This window comes from Stegostoma tigrinum, chromosome 5 (genome assembly GCF_030684315.1).
Source record: "Stegostoma tigrinum isolate sSteTig4 chromosome 5, sSteTig4.hap1, whole genome shotgun sequence".
Lineage (NCBI taxonomy): Eukaryota > Metazoa > Chordata > Chondrichthyes > Orectolobiformes > Stegostomatidae > Stegostoma > Stegostoma tigrinum.
The window spans coordinates 123,520,233-123,537,543 of record NC_081358.1 but is presented as its reverse complement, the minus strand read 5'-3'; the positions used below and the strand labels follow the sequence as shown (position 1 = coordinate 123,537,543).

The 17,311-nt window shown below is 43.6% G+C and overlaps 1 protein-coding gene across 1 annotated transcript in view; it reads right to left on the bottom strand.

Annotated features, from left to right (window-relative positions):
- Positions 1-7,328: 7,328 nt before the first annotated feature.
- The window catches only part of LOC125452120 (desmocollin-3-like), a 41,283-nt gene continuing 31,300 nt past the window's right edge, over positions 7,329-17,311 (bottom strand). The window contains exons 13-16 of the mRNA XM_048530139.2: positions 16,645-16,869; positions 13,718-13,845; positions 12,594-12,926; positions 7,329-10,223 (exon numbers count right to left, since the gene is read on the bottom strand). Coding sequence (XP_048386096.1) covers positions 10,029-10,223; positions 12,594-12,926; positions 13,718-13,845; positions 16,645-16,869 — 881 coding nt within the window. The 3' untranslated portion in view covers positions 7,329-10,028. The remainder of the gene's footprint in view (positions 10,224-12,593; positions 12,927-13,717; positions 13,846-16,644; positions 16,870-17,311) is intronic.

Here is a 17,311-nt window from a genome sequence, read left to right as displayed (position 1 = left end):
GGATTCTATGATCTACGAAATTACTGAGTGAAGGACATATCCCTCTCTCTATTTTATTATTGTTCCATTTGTACACTATTATATAGAAAGATTTTCCAGTGTTTTTAAACATTCCTTTTTCGAACATTGATTGGACGGCAAATAACATCATGTTCAAAAAATAATAATATTTAATTGTTGGGCGCAGTATTCTAGGGCATGTTCTCAACATTGTCAATAAGCGGAATCTTTTATTAGTGCTATCAAATTAAAGGATCAGATTAACATTGGCAATATGAAGCAAAGGGAGCCACTCCCTGCTGCATACTGCTTGTTGTCATAGAGACTGTATCGGTTTGCCCATGGTGAAACAGCAAACAGTGACTCACCTGTGAATTAATAGAATGGGACTGTGCCAATCAGCGAGAGAACAGAATACTTTCAGCTTCTGGAAAGCAGCTCCCATTCATGGTGTGAAAATATACGGGAGAAAGGCAAAAGGTCAGCAATCTAAAGTGTTCCTGTCTCACGCAAACATTCGACTCTTCAAGCCTGCTCTTCCATTCAATAAGATCATGGCTGATCATCCAACTCAGTCCTCCATTCCCACTTTCTCCCCCATACCCTTTAGTCCTAAGAGTGGTCTCTAACTCCTTCCAGCAAACAATCGATGTTTTGGCCTCAACCGCTTTCTGTGGCAGAGAATTCCACAGGCTCCCCACTCTCTGGGTGAAGACATTTCCCCTCATCTCAATCCTAAATGGCTCACCCCGTATCCTCAGCCTGTGAGCTCTGGTTCTCCACAGTCTTTGTGAACATCATTATGGCTTCATCTCCAATTTCACACCTGCTCCTATGTCCCCCTTGTCAATCCAAATTGTCTCTAACTCTGCTGTAAGTATTGGCAATGAGCCAGCCTTCACTGCTTCCTGCAGAAGAGAATTCCCACAGGCTCACGACCCCATGAGGAAAGCACTTTCCTCATTTCCTTCTTATATTAAAACAAGTCTCTCAAGTATAATTACAAATTCAAGACTCCACCCTCACCCTCGCCCCCTCCATAGAGTCATGGAGTCATATAACACACAAACAGATCCTTCAGTCTAACTAGTCCACGTCAACCAAGTTTCCCAAATTAAACTAGCTCCATTTGTCTGTGTTCAGTCCATATCCCTCTAAACCTTTCCTATTCATGTACCTTCCTAAATGTCTCTTAAATATTTTAACTGTAACTGCATCTACCACTTCCTTTGGCAGTTCATTCCATTTACGAGCCACCCTGTGTGTGGAATGGTTGTCCGTCACAAATTGTTCCCTTCTGACCTTAAACCCATTCCCTCTGGTTTTGAGCCATGCCACCCCAGGGAAAAGACCTTTGTTATTCACTTTATCTGCAGCCCTCATGATTTTGTAAACTTCTATCACGTCTACTCCTGTAAAGGGAGGCAAATTCCTTCTTGCCTGCTCCTACAAAACTAAGCCAACTGGTGCCTGACAATGGTACATAACCATAAAATCCAAATTGTCAAATGATAATCATAGAATCCCTACAGTGTGGAAACAGGCCATTTGGACCAACGAGTCCACACCGTCCCTCCAAAGAACATCCCACCCAGACCCATCTCCCTGTCCTTTGCCTGTAACCCTGCATTTCCCATATCTAATCCACCTAACTTACACACCCTGGACACTATGGGGTAATTTAGCACGGCCAATTCACCCTAACCTGCACATCTTTGGACTGTGGGAGGAAACCCGAGCACCTGGAGGAAACCCACACAGACACGGGGAGAATGTGCAAACTCCACACAGTCGCCCGAGAGTAGAATTGAACCTGGGTCCCTGGTGCTGTGACGCAACATTGCTAACCACCATTCTGCCACAAAATAAAGATAAAGATAAAAGAGGTGCTTTCTTTCAGTTTGGTGTAAGAATTTGTCTTAGGAAGAGGTCAGAAAGTAATTTGGAACATTTTCAAATTTTCTAAGAAGGTTTGTGATTTAAGTGCCCTACAAGGTACTTAAGGGTAATTGAAGAAGTGGACTTACACCATAAGAATCAATATTCATAAAATCGCCAGTCACAGAGGGCCATAGGGCTGTGTTGAGATTGTAACCAGGTCAGCCAGGTGGACCTTATAGAATGAGTTCCCTGGTTGGACCAGATTAGCCCCAATCAGGGACCCCTGGCTGACAGTTAAAAACAGAAGCGATAGACACCTGTTCAATCTGAGAGTTGGCTCTGAGGGAGCTAGATCAGTATCAAGGACTTACCACATGTAAATAAAAGGATGAGATACCGGCCTCTGTGGAGTTACTTCTGGGGCGAGTAAGAGAAAAAGCACAGTCCTGAAGAAATTCACCTGCAATAACTGCCTTTGAGTGGGATAAGCATTTCTGGTATCATGCCATTATTTGGGAAGCTTGACTTGTTCAAGGATAATGGTAACTGCAGATGCTGGAGAATCCAAGATAACAAAGTGTGGAGCTGGATGAACACAGCAGGCCCAGCAGCATCTTAGGAGCACAAAAGCTGACGTTTCGGGCCTAGACCCTTCATCAGAGAGGGGGATGGGGAGAGGATTCTGAAATAAATAGGGAGAGAGGGGGAGGCGGACCTAAGATGGATGGATGAGAAGATAGATGGAGAGGAGAGTATGGTTGACAAGGTAGGGAGAGGATAGGTCAGTCCGGAGAGGACGGACAGGGCAAGGGGGCAGGATGAAGTTAGTAGGTGGGAAATGGAGGTGCGGCTTGAGGTGGGAGGAGGGGATAGGTGAGAGGAAGAACAGGTTAGGCAGGCGGGGACGAGCTGGGCTGGTTTTGGGATGCAGTGGGGGGGGGGAGATTTTGAAGCTGGTGAAATCTGCATTGATACCATTAGGCTGCAGGGTTCCCAAGCGGAATATGAGTTGCTGTTCCTGCAACCTATGGGTGGCATCATTGTGGCACTGCAGGAGGCCCAGGGTGGACATGTCGTCTAAGGAATGGGAGGGGGAGTTAAAATGGTTCGCGACTGGGAGATGCAGTTGTTTATTGCGAACCGAGCGGAGGTGTTATGCAAAGCAGTCCCCAAGCCTCCGCTTGGTTTCCCCAATGTAGAGGAAGCCACATCGTGTACAGCGGATACAGTATACCACATTGGTGGATGTGCAGGTGAACATCTGCTTGATGTGGAAAGTCATTTTGGGGCCTGGGATGGGGGTGAGGGAGGAGGTATGGGGGCAGGTGTAGCACTTCCTGTGATTGCAGGGGAAAGTGCCGGCTTTGGTGGGGTTGGAGGGGAGTGTGGAGCGGACAAGGGATTCGCGGAGAGTGGTTTCTCCAGAAGGCAGACAAGGGTGGGGTTGGATTGTAGATGGCAGAAGTGTCCCCTCCTCCCACCTCAAGCCACATCTCCATTTCCTACCTACTAACCTCATCCCGCTCCCTTGACCTGTCTGTCCTCCCCGAACTGACCTATCCCCTCCCTACCTTGCCACCCATTCTCTGCTCTCCTCCTGTCTTCTCCTCTATCCATCTTCAGTTCGCCGCCCCCTCTCTCCCTATTTATTTCAGAATCGTCTCCCCATTCCCCTTTTCTGATGAAGGGTCTATGCCCGAAACGTCAGCTTTTGTGCTCCTAAGATGTTGCTTGGCCTGCTGTGCTCATCCAGCTTCACACTTTGTTTTCTTGGTTTCTCCAGCATCTGCAGTTACCATCGCCTCTGATTGAGAATTGAAGAATTTAGTTAAGCAATATTATGACCTCAAGACCTCTCCAATTCTGAGATGCCATCAATTTGAGAATTGGGTAATCCATTATCAAGATTTTTAACTAGGTTAAGTAAACTGGCAGAGGCATGTGATTTTGGTTTAAACTTTAATGAGATGTTGATAAACCGTATAGAAGTGCCCATTAACAGAAGCTCCACTGATCTTCAAAAAGACACTACAACTGGCTTTGTCACTAGAAAATGCAGCAAGTGGAGCATATGAATTTCAGAGTATTCTGATGGAAGTGGACACCCTCACTAGTCTGACTAAGCTGGGAAACACCACTTAAGTGGAGACAATTGCATATCCTCACTCAGGGCATATCCCGAAAAGAGGGACTCTAGGTCAGCCTATAGCAAAACCAAGCCTCAGCCAAATAGTTAAAAGTTTCTTCAGGATCCAGGCCAGTAAGCTTTTGCAGTTGCTGTGGGTATATGGGCTCATAACAAAGGAGTCCTACTGGATCTAAACTGAGTAAGAGAAGTCATAGGCCGGTGCCCAGGAGAGTGTACACCCTGGAAAGTCCACCTACGTCTCACTGAACAGTTTAATTGCTTCGCAACATCCAAATCAGAATTGAAATAAACATGTGGTCAAATGGTCACCCGGTTCTAGCAGATGTCAGTACAGGTTTAGCCGTTTCAGTGACCACAGAACCAGTATTCGACAAAATTCACTCTGGACTCCAAAACTAAGCTTGCACAACATCTCAGCAAGACTGAGAACCTATTCCTGGGAACATTTACATTTACATTAACTGGGTACAATTTCAGTTTTGGTCTCTTATGAGATAACACTGAAAGTAGTAACTGAACCAGCTGTAAAAAGCTCAGGGACCAAGCTTGATGGGGCAAAATTAGTCAAGAAAGATGTACCCAAATTGGTTCACCATTTTTCAATTAGAAAATGGCTGCCTGAGTGAAGTCCTAAATAAACACTCAGAAGTTTTTCAAGAAGATCCAGGGACTATCAAAAGGAGCCAAAGACCATCTTGCATGCTGACCAGGAAGCAATGTCATGATCCTACATGGCCCACACGGTGCCATTTGCCTGACAGGCAAAAAAGCAGAAGGTTGGAAAGTGAAGGAATCAGCAAACCAGTCCCGTTTGCAGAATGGGTAGCACCAGTTGTGAAGCCCAATGGATCACTTAACCTTAGTGGGGATTTTAAATGGTAAACTGCTTTTTGCAGCTGGATAAATACCCAATCCCCCACAGAGGGTTTATACATAAAACTGGCAGGGGCTGTCCTTCACAAAGCTGGACATGAGGTAAGTGTGCTCGCAGTTACAGTTTGATGAGGATTCCCAGAGTATGCTACAATTTTACAAGGCCTACCCCAGGACGCTATTTGTTTGGATGATGTGCTACTAACACAGAAGACCAAGAAAGAGCACTTAAGAGAACTTGGACAGAGTCGTTAGGCATTTCTCCCAGGCAGGTGTAGGCCTTAGCGGGGGGTAACGTGTGTGTGTTCCAGGGCCCCCCGCCTGTTGGAAGGTAAAAGTGAGTGAATGCATTTGTTCCAGCTCCCACATCTGTACCAAGAGCTTAGGTCTTTCCTTGGACTGGTGAATTATTACAGAAAGTTCATGCATAACCTGGCCTCCATCCCGGCACCTTTGGGTCTACTCTTAAAGGGTGAGCTTTGGAAATATTTACGTAGCCAAGCCCAAGCTTTCAAGTACACGAAGAAACGATTAACATCCTCTAAAGGTGTAGAGGCACTGTGATCCCAAGCAAGGCCTGGTATTGACCTGGGTAGTGTTAGATCGCAAGTGACCCAATAGGTAGGAACACCCAATAGGGTGTGCTTCCAGGACTTTGGCTAATGCGGAGCATAAATACACCCGGATAGAGAAAGAAGGTTTGATGATCATATTTGAAGTCAGGAAGTTCTACCAATACCTTTACAGACTTGAATTTGTAGTAATAACGAACACAAACGCCGACTAGGTCGACTTTAAGAGAACAAGGGAGTGGCACCCATAGTTTCGGGCCAAAGTCAGCAATAGAGTCTAATGCATAGTGCACATAATTATAAAAGTTTGAACATCATTCAGGAGACCAAGTAGCAAACATGGATGCATGCATTGAGGGACGCAGAAGGTGGGATACCTTCCTCTGGGGTGTATTCAAGGCTGCTCTCTCAATAGAAAGACAACTGGAGGCAGTTTCATCAGAGGTTCCTTAAGCCTCAGGCAAGGGTGAGGTTAAGGAGGGGAGACCTTGATGGTAACTTCAGCAAGTACAGAATAGGTTCAATCCCTGTCGGCATCAACACTCTGCATCGCAAACCAGCAAACTTCATCCAACCCAACCAGACACTAACTTCCGTTTAAAATTTAAATTGGCAGTTTAAGTATTACCTGAAGCCAAACAACTTGATGTTCAGTATACAGTTTTTAAAATACTTCATAGGAGAAATTAACTGCTGAAACTGACTCGGCATAATCATTTACTTGGCCAATCCTGAAAATAGTAGGCAGTATTGAATTAGGAGATTAGCTCAATGCATTCACAATTTGAACCCACATGGAGACAGCGGCATAACGTCACTGGATTTATAATCTAACATGGGTCTGAATCTTAGATGGTGAAATTTGAATTTGACCAAAATCGACAATAAAAGAAAACTAGTCTAATGGTGAGAGATAACGGGAACTGCAGATGCTGGAGAATCCAAGATAATAAAGTGTGAAGCTGGATGAACACAGCAGGCCAAGCAGCATCTCAGGAGCACAAAAGCTGATGTTTCGAGCCTAGACCCTTCTTCAGAAAAGGGGGATGGGGAGAGGGTTCTGGAATAAATAGGGAGAGAGAGGGGGAGGCGGACCGAAGATGGATAGAGGAGAAGAAAGGTGGAGAGGACAAGAGTTGCAGTGGGAGAGAGATTCCCCGGGGTTGGTCCAGAGGGAAGAGGGTAACTTCTTCAGGTTAGGCATCCCTGGAAGACGCTTCGCAGTGAGGTTAAAATAGTGATCAGAGATAATGTGAACTGCAGATGCTGGAGAAACCTCTCCCCATCCCCCTCTCTGATGAAGGGTCCAGGCCCGAAACGTCAGCTTTTGTGCTCCTGAGATGCTGCTTGGCCTGCTGTGTTCATCCAGCTCCACACTTAGTTATCTCGTAGTCTAATAGTGACCACAGGTGATTGATTTGTTGGCATCACATGTACCAAGTACAATGTTTTACAAGTAGTACGGGATATCACAGCAAACTTGTGCTTGGACAGAATAAGGCATACAGCATTATGACCACACAGGAGGTGCACAAAAGCGAGGCCAACATTAGATTTGAAATTAGAGGGGCCCATTCAGTAGTCTGTAAGCAGCAGGGAGAAAGTTTGAACCTGCTGGCACGTGTGTTCAAGTTCGTCCATTGTTAGAAAAACCCATCTGATTCACTGATGCTCGTTTAGAAATTTGCCATTTCTCTCTGCTCTGACTCCAGAGACACAGTAATGTGGTTGTCTCTGAACTACCCACTGAGCAATTAGGGATGAGCAATAAATGCTAGCCTCGCCAGTGACATCTACATTTGCCTGGAATAAATTTTTAAGAAATTTAAAATGCTCCAAAAAAAAAAGTGCCATTCCCTTTTATGCACAATTTTATTATACAAATACATTTTGACAGATATACAAAAGTCAGACATTAATACATCACACAAGTTTCAAACCAGCATAGCATTGGGATCAGCCATTATCAAATCCAGTGTTCTCTTAAGAAAATTTAAAATAGAAATTCCAAAAATAAGAACAGAATGGAACCGAAATTTTTTTATTTCAGACTCAAAATATCAGCTATTTTACTGTCTATGGATATTGCTACATCAACTGAATACCTTCAGCACCGTTAGCTTTTATTTCAGATCCCACACGTCCATAGTACTTTTATAACTAAAGGTGTTTGGCAATCCACATAAAAGCGAAGTTCGTTGAATATCTGAAAAATCATGATTCTACAACATGTGATGCCATATTCTGTATAATGCCTTATTTGTGTACTGTTACAGCACTTATTACTCATGGATATTTACACATTCAAGTTGACATTTTAGATACCTGAAGGTTACAAATGCAACCCAGAAGAAACATTTGAGGCATGAAATTAAAATAAACATTTAACGGTGGACTCTCCGATTCTGCACCCACTAGTTATCATCTTTAACTACAGCACAGATCCACAGGATGTCAAAAATTTAAACAGACATGTTTGCAGGGACCATCATGCCAAAGACTGAAAGTTAGCCACGGCCCATCTCCTCACCCTTGCTGGAGCACAAGAACTCACTAAAATTTACCAAAAGCTTATAAATCAGCATTGCAAAGTGAAGCAAAAACGCAAGGAAAGGTTTTCCTTTACAAAGGCAGTCTCTACCCTTTACCAGCGTCAAGGAGTGTTTTGTAACCCTGCCCACTATTTGGGAGGTGTTCTGTTGATAGCTGAATGTTAATTACAACACCCTTAATGCGTCCAAACATCCCATAGTACTAGAGAAGAATCATACAAAATTTAGCCCTAGCCCAAATAAGGAGATATTGGACCAGGTGATCAAAAGCTGCGTCAAAAAGAGAGGTTTTGATTTTATATAGATGTTTTAAACAACGGGAAAATGAAGGAACAGCCATAAAAAGGGAGGAGATTTGATTCGGAAGAATCAAAGTTCAACTGGGTCTACCCACGGCACACGGACTGCAGTGGTTCAAGAAGGCAGCTCACCACCAGCACCTTCTCAAAGGCTGAGGAATGAGCAATAAATGCTGGCCCAGCCAACAGTACGCACATCCCATGGAAAAAAAAATAAAAATATGAGCACAAACTTGTTCTTTATATATTAGAAGTGACGAACACCTCCAAAAGCAAACAACACTTGCATTTTACAAAACAAGAGAGGCACTGGTCTATCCAGGTCTTGCTGGTACAGGTTACTGAGAAATCTAAGTCAGTCAATCTTAGCATCACCTTCGCAGATGTGATATTCATGTTATCAAGGCGTGCATTACAGTACTGGAAGCAGCATGAAATTCCTTAAATCTCCAACCATCCCCTTTACCCCACACATCCCCCTCCTCCCCTGACAAAACAAAAAAAGTGTCAGCTCACTCTGCAAAAGTTCCCAAAGGCACTACAACCTTAGGCTGAACTCTCAAATCACAGAATCATACGATCTCCACAGCGTGGAAGGAGGTCATTTGGCCCATCGTGTCCACTCCGACCCTTTGAAGGGCATCCAATCCAGACCCATGCCCCCTACCCTATCCCTGTAACCCTGCATTTCCCACGGATAACCCCCCTAGCCTGCACATCCCTGGACATGGTGGGTAATTTAGTGTGGCCAATCTACCCAATCTGGACTGTGGGAGGAAACTGAAGCACCCGGAGCAAACACACGAAAACAGGGGGAGAATGTGCAAACTCCACACAGACAGTGTCACCTAAAGTAAAAATGAACCCTGGGTCCCTGTTATTGCAGGGCAGCAGTGCTATATACTGTGCCACCAGGCTGCCCCCCCCACCCCCAATGCCCACCCCAAACTTCAGTCGAATCTATGTTAGATGCCTCAGATCATTCACTGCAGTCTAATCAGACTCTATCCCCACTGAAATTTTTCTTTCCCCCACCAACAGTTATCAGTCATTACCAAGAGTGGAAACCCCTCTAGCTCTTTCTCCTCCCTCTGCACAAACTCAGAACCTCACCAGAATTCAGACCAAGATCAGCTCATTCCAACAGATAAAACACGCACAAAAAAAGTAGTATATATCAGGAAATGGTGGGGGTTGAAGACAGACGCATTGGTTAAAAATCAACAACTTTGAACTCAAATGTCACCCGGGAGACATTAAACTAAGGACATTAAAAGAAACAGCACGATCTATAATTTCAGGTTGTGAGATAGTTCCTGGAGTGTAAATGACAAAGTCAAGGTTTGATGGTATAATCAAAAAGGACAACAGGGCAATACTTTTTTTTTCCCCCCCAACCTCACATTCATATCCTGACCCCCAAACACGAAATAGCAGGAATGTTCAAGTTCCAGACCATTTTAACAAGGCTTTGATACATATTCATTTAAACCAAATGCAATAGTTTTCTTAATGCACTAGTTGATAACAAAATCAAGGGGTATATATGTTAGAAGGTCTATTCTTTTTGGTAATTGCTATTTGTTCCACGCAGTTCAAAAGGATGTAAAGAACACAACTTAATTGCCTCAGAAGCCTTCTAACTGAAAAATCTTTCACCTTCACAGGTAGTGAAGAGAACTGTGAAGCTTCGACACGCTTGTTATCTTTTTAATGACACACTGGCCAAAGTCCCAAATTTGGGTCCCAGATCATTCAAGTACTCTTGTCCCATGTTCTCTCTCACATCACTGCAGCAGCCAACAGACCCATTGATTGAAGGAGCTCCTTCATAGCGATAATCATGCACAAAGTCACTGGGGATGGTCTGGTCTCTCAGCTGCTCGTCCTCGTATACCTAACGTAAATGAAACAGCATGTTTAAAAAAATCTGCAAGTCTTTCAACAGGACAGCGAAACATTGCAACAAAAACTAAATGTCCCTCTTTCCTTCTCCCAGCGAACCAAATAATAAATAATAAGAATAATTGAAGATGAAGATCTGGAACATAATTCATTCACATCCTGAAGCAATTTAAAAGAAAAACAATGTTTCAAATCCGAAGAACATTCTGAAGTTAGTTTCTCCTGCAACTTCTGTTTCTGCACCAAATGATATTGTTCTATAATACTGCAGTTTGACAGAACCACTATAAGCGCACTATTTCTTATATTCAAGCAGGAATAGACCTTTCAGCCCTTATGCCTACTCCATCATTAAATAAGTTCTTGGCTGACTGCATTGCAGCCTCAAATCCAAGCTCTTTCCCAATAATCTTTTACCCCCTTGAATCCATCCTCCTCCACTTTACAAACACTCAAGGAATGTTTCAAATGCCTCTTTCTTCTAAAGCAGGCTAGCCTGCTCAGCTTACGGCTAACTTTCATTCCATGAAATTACATGGTACAGAAGACAGCTTTTGGCCCTGCAAAGCTCTACTGCCAATAAATACACCAAATCTACACTAGTCCCACTTTCTCCAGCACTTGACTCATAGCTTTTAGGTAGTCAGCAAACGAGAAAGTTTTATTTTAACACAGAACATTACACCACAGTACAGGCCCTTCGGCCCTCGATGTTGTGCTGACCTGTCATACCGATCTCAAGCCCATCTAACCTACACTATTTTGGGCAGCGATTTGTTGCGATGTGTAATGGTGGAAGCAGATTCAACAACGTTTTTTAAAATTATAAACAAAATAAAGAATTAAACAGACAGGAGAAGGGGAGAAAACATGTACAGGATCAAGAGGAAGATAAAGTGTATTACTCTTTTTGCTGCATTGCTCTATTGCTGTACAGGAATAAAGGCCTGGGCCTACTTCTGTGCTGTATGATTTCACGATAAATTGGGAGCATAGAAAATAGGAAAAGTAGTAGGCCATTTGGCCTGCCAAATCGGAGCCCCCATTCAATATGATCATGGCTGATCCTCTAACTCAGTACCCAGTTCCCCCTTTCTCCCTATAACCTTCAATCTCAAGAACTAAAACTCCTTCTTGAAAACATTCAATGCTTTGGCTTCAACCACTTCTTGTGGCAGAGAATTCCACAGGCTCCCCCCATTCTCTGGGTGAAGAGATAGTTCCTCATCTCAGTCCTAAACAGTCTACCTCACATCCTTAGACTGGTGACCCATGCTCCTGGACTCTCTCGCTAACGGAAACGTCTCTCCTGTAGTTACATTGTCTAGTCTATTCTGTCTAGGGTTCTCGATGACTTTTAGGAATACAGTAACAGGCAATTCAGCCCTGAGTCCTCTCCACCATTTAACATGATCAGAGCTGATCTTATCCTGATCTCAATTCCACTCTCCTGACTGCTCCCCATACTCCTTTCATCAGAAAGGTCTCCCCGCCTACCCCCCCCCCCCATCTCGATTATCTCCACAGATTCACAACCCTCAGTTTGACCTCATCTCAGTTTTGAGCCTACCTCCTGTTGCTCTATATCTATGAAGTCTTGAAGTCATCTACCCCACAAGGGGGAACACCTGCTCAACATCCAACTTATCAATCCCCCTTTAGCATCTGAATATCTCAATCCCATCCCGCCCACACGCTTCCGAACGCCAGTGAGTACAAGTCCAAGCTTTTCAAACACTTCTCGTACAACAGCCCCTTCATCCCTGGAATCAATATGGTGAACCTCCACTGAACTACCTCCTGTGCCACCCCCATCCTTCCGTAAGTAAGGAGCCCAAAACTAGGCACAATTCTCCAAGTGCGCTCTCACCAAGCCTCCTAAAAATGTAACAACACTTCTTTCCTATTATAATCCAGCCCCTTTGCAATAGATGTCAGGACTTAATTTGCCTTTAATACATGCTGCACATAGCCATTTTCTGTGATTCATGCACAAGGACACCCAGATCCCTCTGCACTAATCCATTTTTGTACCTACTTCCCAGTTAAATAATTTGTCCTTTTATTTTTCTAGCCAAAATGGACAACTTTGCTCTTGTTTACATTGAACTCTGTCAACCAGGTTCTAGCCCATTGCCCTAGCCTCTCCAATTATACATCTCTATCTCATTACTGCCTACTTTCCCACCTATTTTAGTGTCATTCACAAATGTTGCAATTACTCTCTGTCCCTGCTACTGCTTTACCCTCTTCTGTGTGTCAAACAAAAAGGATACAGCTACAGCTGGAAGGACTTATTCCTGTGAAAGTTACGGGGTACAAGGCTTTGCAGGTCAAGCTGGTGAGAAATTGTACCACTTACCTGGTCAACGCGTGAACGAAGGAGATCCATCAGATGGTGGCTGTTTCTCCGATTCACTAAGTAAGTGTCTACGTTGGTCAACTCTTGATGCATGATGTCGGTCTGGAGAGGCTGTGTGTGATGTCTTCTTGACAAGTCATCATAAATACCTCCACCACTTATAGTCACCATTTCATCTAATGTCTTCATTCCAAAATGCAAGTCTTGTGCTCCATCCACGTGGGCAGAAGGGAGTTGGCCCTGGTCAAAACTTGTTTCTTGGTTGCCAAAAAACTGGTCACTTTCAGATGCATGACCTTTCTGTGGCAGATTGATGTCCAATGCATCAAGGTTCTGGAAAATGGGAGTACAGCAATCAAGGAATTGAGACATCGAATCTAAGAGAGCTTTCATTAAGAAATAGCAATAAACTACTACTAAGTAAACATTTTATATCATACCACAGGAAGATTATTAATAATAATCAGACCAAGCCAGACAGACGTCTTAGAGAAGATGACAAAATCCTCTCTCTGTCAAATCTTTAAGGTTCACTTTAGACAGGGTGGCAAGGGGATGGAGGAGAGGGGGAAGCAGGCCTCAGAAGGCACCAACATCTTAATGCTTAACATTGTAAGATATTAGACACAGAAAGGAATTTGAAAACAAGGATCAGACTACAACTATGGTGGTGTACACAAAAGCCAGATTAGGTGAGTAAACAAAGGATGACACAGGGAGGTTCATGTTAAAGGTTAAAACTCAGGCACAGGAGCTTTGGATTACCTCAAAAAGGTGACAGTGTGTTCAGACCCATAGAATCCCTACAGTGCAGAAAGAGGCCAGGTACATTCTCATCTCTTCAACTCAAATCATCGTCCCAAACTGCAGTTTTAAAGCTCCAACTTCAGTGGTTTCATTTCCAAAGCTTGATTCCCCCCCCCCCCCCCGCCCCCACCCAACTAACTAACAATTTCCCCGATTTCAATCTGCAGCTTTTTTTTTGGTTATTACACCTTCCAGCATGGATGTGTTGCTCAAGTCTCTGGCTTTAAAATTTTCTGAATGAGACTCTGTCTTACTAAAACAGCAATAGGGTGGTGAGAGGTGCAAGAGGTAGATGCCCAGGGTCTGAGAAAACCCACCTTATCTTGTTGACCTCCACCCTCATCATTAGAGACAATGAGACTTTGTTGATATTGACGTGGAGGCATCGAAGGTTGTGGCACTTTACCACCTCCGCAATACAAAGCAACTGCTGCCAGGAGCAAGCCTGTCAGAAATAGGACAGAATGTATAGTGCATTTTTAAATTCAAACCAAATAATACAGCAGATAATTAGAAAGTCAAATATTTTATTACAGCTTTCTAATTCAAACTGGCTTAATTCAAACTTGTCTTAACTATGTACTTGTTTTAATAAAATCCTAACATAAGGTCACAAAACATGAAACACTAACTCAGTTAAAAGCAAAATACTATGAAGACTGTGGATCTGAAACAAACAGTGCTGAAAAAACTCAACAGGCCTGAGCATTTGTAGAAAAAGGGAAACAGGAGTTAACTTTCAGTCCAGCATGACTTCCATTCTGAAGGAGAGCTTTATCCTGGAATCAAAACCTGAACTCTGTTAAAAATCTGAAACAAATACCAATTTCTAGGAGAAATTCGACAGGTCTGGCAACATCTGAGGAAACAGTAAAAAAAAGTTAATATATTTAGTCCAGTGACCCTTCTGAAAAAGGTCACAGGACTCAATGTTAATTCTGACTTCTCTCCACCGATGCTGCCAGACCTGCTGAGTTTCTCCAGCAATTTCTAGGTTTGCTACACTAATCCTGCTTTTCTCGCCACAGATTATGCCTGACCTGCTGAGTACTTCCAGCACTTTATTTCAGATGTCTAGAATCCACAGTATTTTAATTCTTGTGTAATAACTCACATTCCCAACAACTTTTTTCAAAACTATTATACCCTGGGATGTAGGTTTTCAGGACTGCTGGCCAGCATTTATTGTCCATCCTTAGTTGCCCCTTGAGAAGGTGGTGGTGAACTACCTTCTTAAATCACTGCAGTCCATGTGCTACAATGCCCTTAAAAGGAGAGAATTCCAGGATTTTGAGCTAGGAACAGTGATACGTTTCCAAGTCAGGATGTTGAGTGGCTTGGAGGGGAACTTGCAGGAGATGGCATTCCCATGTATCTGCTGCTGCTGTCCTTCTAGATGGAAGTGGCCACGGATTGTGAAGGTGCTATCTAAGGATCTCAGGTGATTTTCTGTACATCTTGTAGGTAGTACACACTGGTGCTACTGAGCATTGGTTTTGGAGGGAGTGGGTGTTCGTGGATGCAGCACCAATCAAGTGGCTGCTTTGTCCTGGACGGTGTCAAGCTTCTTGAGTGTTGTTGGGGCTGCACCCATCCAGGCAAGTGGGGAGTATTCCATCACACTCCTGACTTGTGCCTTGTAGATGGTGGACAGGCTTTCAGGGCCTCGGGTGGTGTTACTTGCCACAACATTCACAGCCATTTGTTTTTCTTGGGCCACTAGGGTCAGATGGCGCAGGGTTACCCACAGAGAGTCAGAGAGGTGTACAGCATGGAAACAGATGCTTCGACCCATTCGCGCAAGCTGAGCGCATATCCTATATTAATTAATCTCATTTGCCAGCATTTGCGAATATCCCTCTAAACCATTCCTATTTACATACCCATCCAGATCCCTTTTAAATGCTGTGATTGTACCAGACTCCTCCATTGCTGATACCAGAATGTTGTACATAATTTAAACATGGGATTTGGACTGGACAATATCAAAATTTGAAGATTATGGCAAATTGAGAAGCACTGAAAAGATAAATTGTACCAAACATCAGGGAGACCTCAAAACACAGAATGGGTACGTTTTTCTATTCACTCACAGGATACATGCATTTTAAACCAGCAGTTTTGCCCATCCCTGTGGTTAGTTAAGATCTCAACCACATTGCTGTGGGTCTGGAATTCCATGCAGGCTAGGCCAGCTAAGGGTGGCAGATTTCATTCCTCAAAAAGAAAAGGGCAATAGTGAACGAAGTGTTTATTTTACTTCTGACAATCGACATTGGGTTTGTGGTCACCATTAGACTCCGCATTCCAGATTTTTATGGAGTTCAAATTCCTGGCAGGGTTTGAACCCAGGTCTTCAGAACATTATCAGGGTCTCTGAATTAGTGTTGTATGAACAATACCAGTGGCCATCACATCCCTGATAACCTTCTATCCTTTGCTTAATATTAAAAACAAACTGTCTACACCTGCCTTTAAAATATTGGACAACTTTGCTTCCACCATCTTTTCAGAAAGGGAGGTCCGATGACGCCAGGCTCAAAAAATTTCATCCAGTCTGTTTGAAACAGATGATCCCTGATTTTTTAAGGTCAGAAAATGACACTAGGTTATAGTCCAACAGGTTTATTTGAAGTAGATTAGATTCCCTACAGCGTGGAAGCAGGTCCTTCGGCTCAACAAGTCCACGCCGCCCCTTGAAGCATCCCACCCAGACCCATCCCCCTATAGCCCACACACCTCTGAACACTACAGGCAATTTAGCATGGCCGATCCACCTAGCCCGCACATCTTTGGACTGTGGGAGGAAACCGAGCACCTCCCACACAGACACGGGGCGAATGTGCAAACTCCACACAGACACAGTCGCCCAAGGTTGGAATCGAGCCCAGGCCCCTGGTGCTGTGAGGCACGGTAGCTCAGTGGTTAGCACTGCTCCTTCATTAGGTGAAGTGAGACCAGATGAAGGAGTAGTGTGCCAAAAACCTGTGTTTTCAAATAAAACTGTTGAACTATAACCTGACTTCTGACTGTATTGAATGTTAGAGCAAGATTGAGAGGCCAGAAGGCCGACTCTTTCTCCAAATTCGTATGTCCCTTTCATTTCAAAAAGGAGACCATTTTATATTTCAAACATTAACCAAATTGCACCAGCTGTTGTGGTCTACAAAAGGATAAGTCTGGGTTGCTGGATTATTCATCCACTACACTACCAGCTTTCTCTGTAACTCTTTCAAGTACTTACAAAGCAGCAGTAATGCAGCCAACAACATCACGAGAATTCCCATGCCTCCAAGCACTGCACTTCCAGATGCAAGTCTACCTGCACAATTTACATTGTTAGGGCATTCGCAGATTGTAATCTTCAGGGTTTGTTCTTTTCCCTGATGTTGCTGGTCCACAACCATGACAGGAACTTCATAATAACCAGGAGCAAGTTTATTTACTGGTTTTATATGGGCATAGGATCCTGGAACACCAGAAATCAAATTCAGAATATGTAACAGGCACCAACACAAACTAAAAACTTTCAAAGAATCATTTCAAATTCTACTTCAACTTTGGATATAGCTAGGAATTAAAATCAGAAACACACTAAAATAACGCAGGTTTTTACGATGCAAAAATCTAATCCTTAAATCTTACGAACTGCACGATTCAGGCTTAATACTACTTGTGTCCAACTGTGATACTTTACATGGTACATTTACCTCCTATCTTACAAACTAAGGTTAAATTGTATCCAAATGTATCAAGCTTTCACAGAACGGAATCCCTGCAGTTTCGAAGCAGACCATTTGGCCCATCCAGTCCACACCGAAGAGCTCAGCCGTGAGTCAGCTGTGCTAACCACTGAGCCGCACAGTACCACTCTTTTCAAAGGGGGTCAGATTGGCAAAGGAGAGAAAATT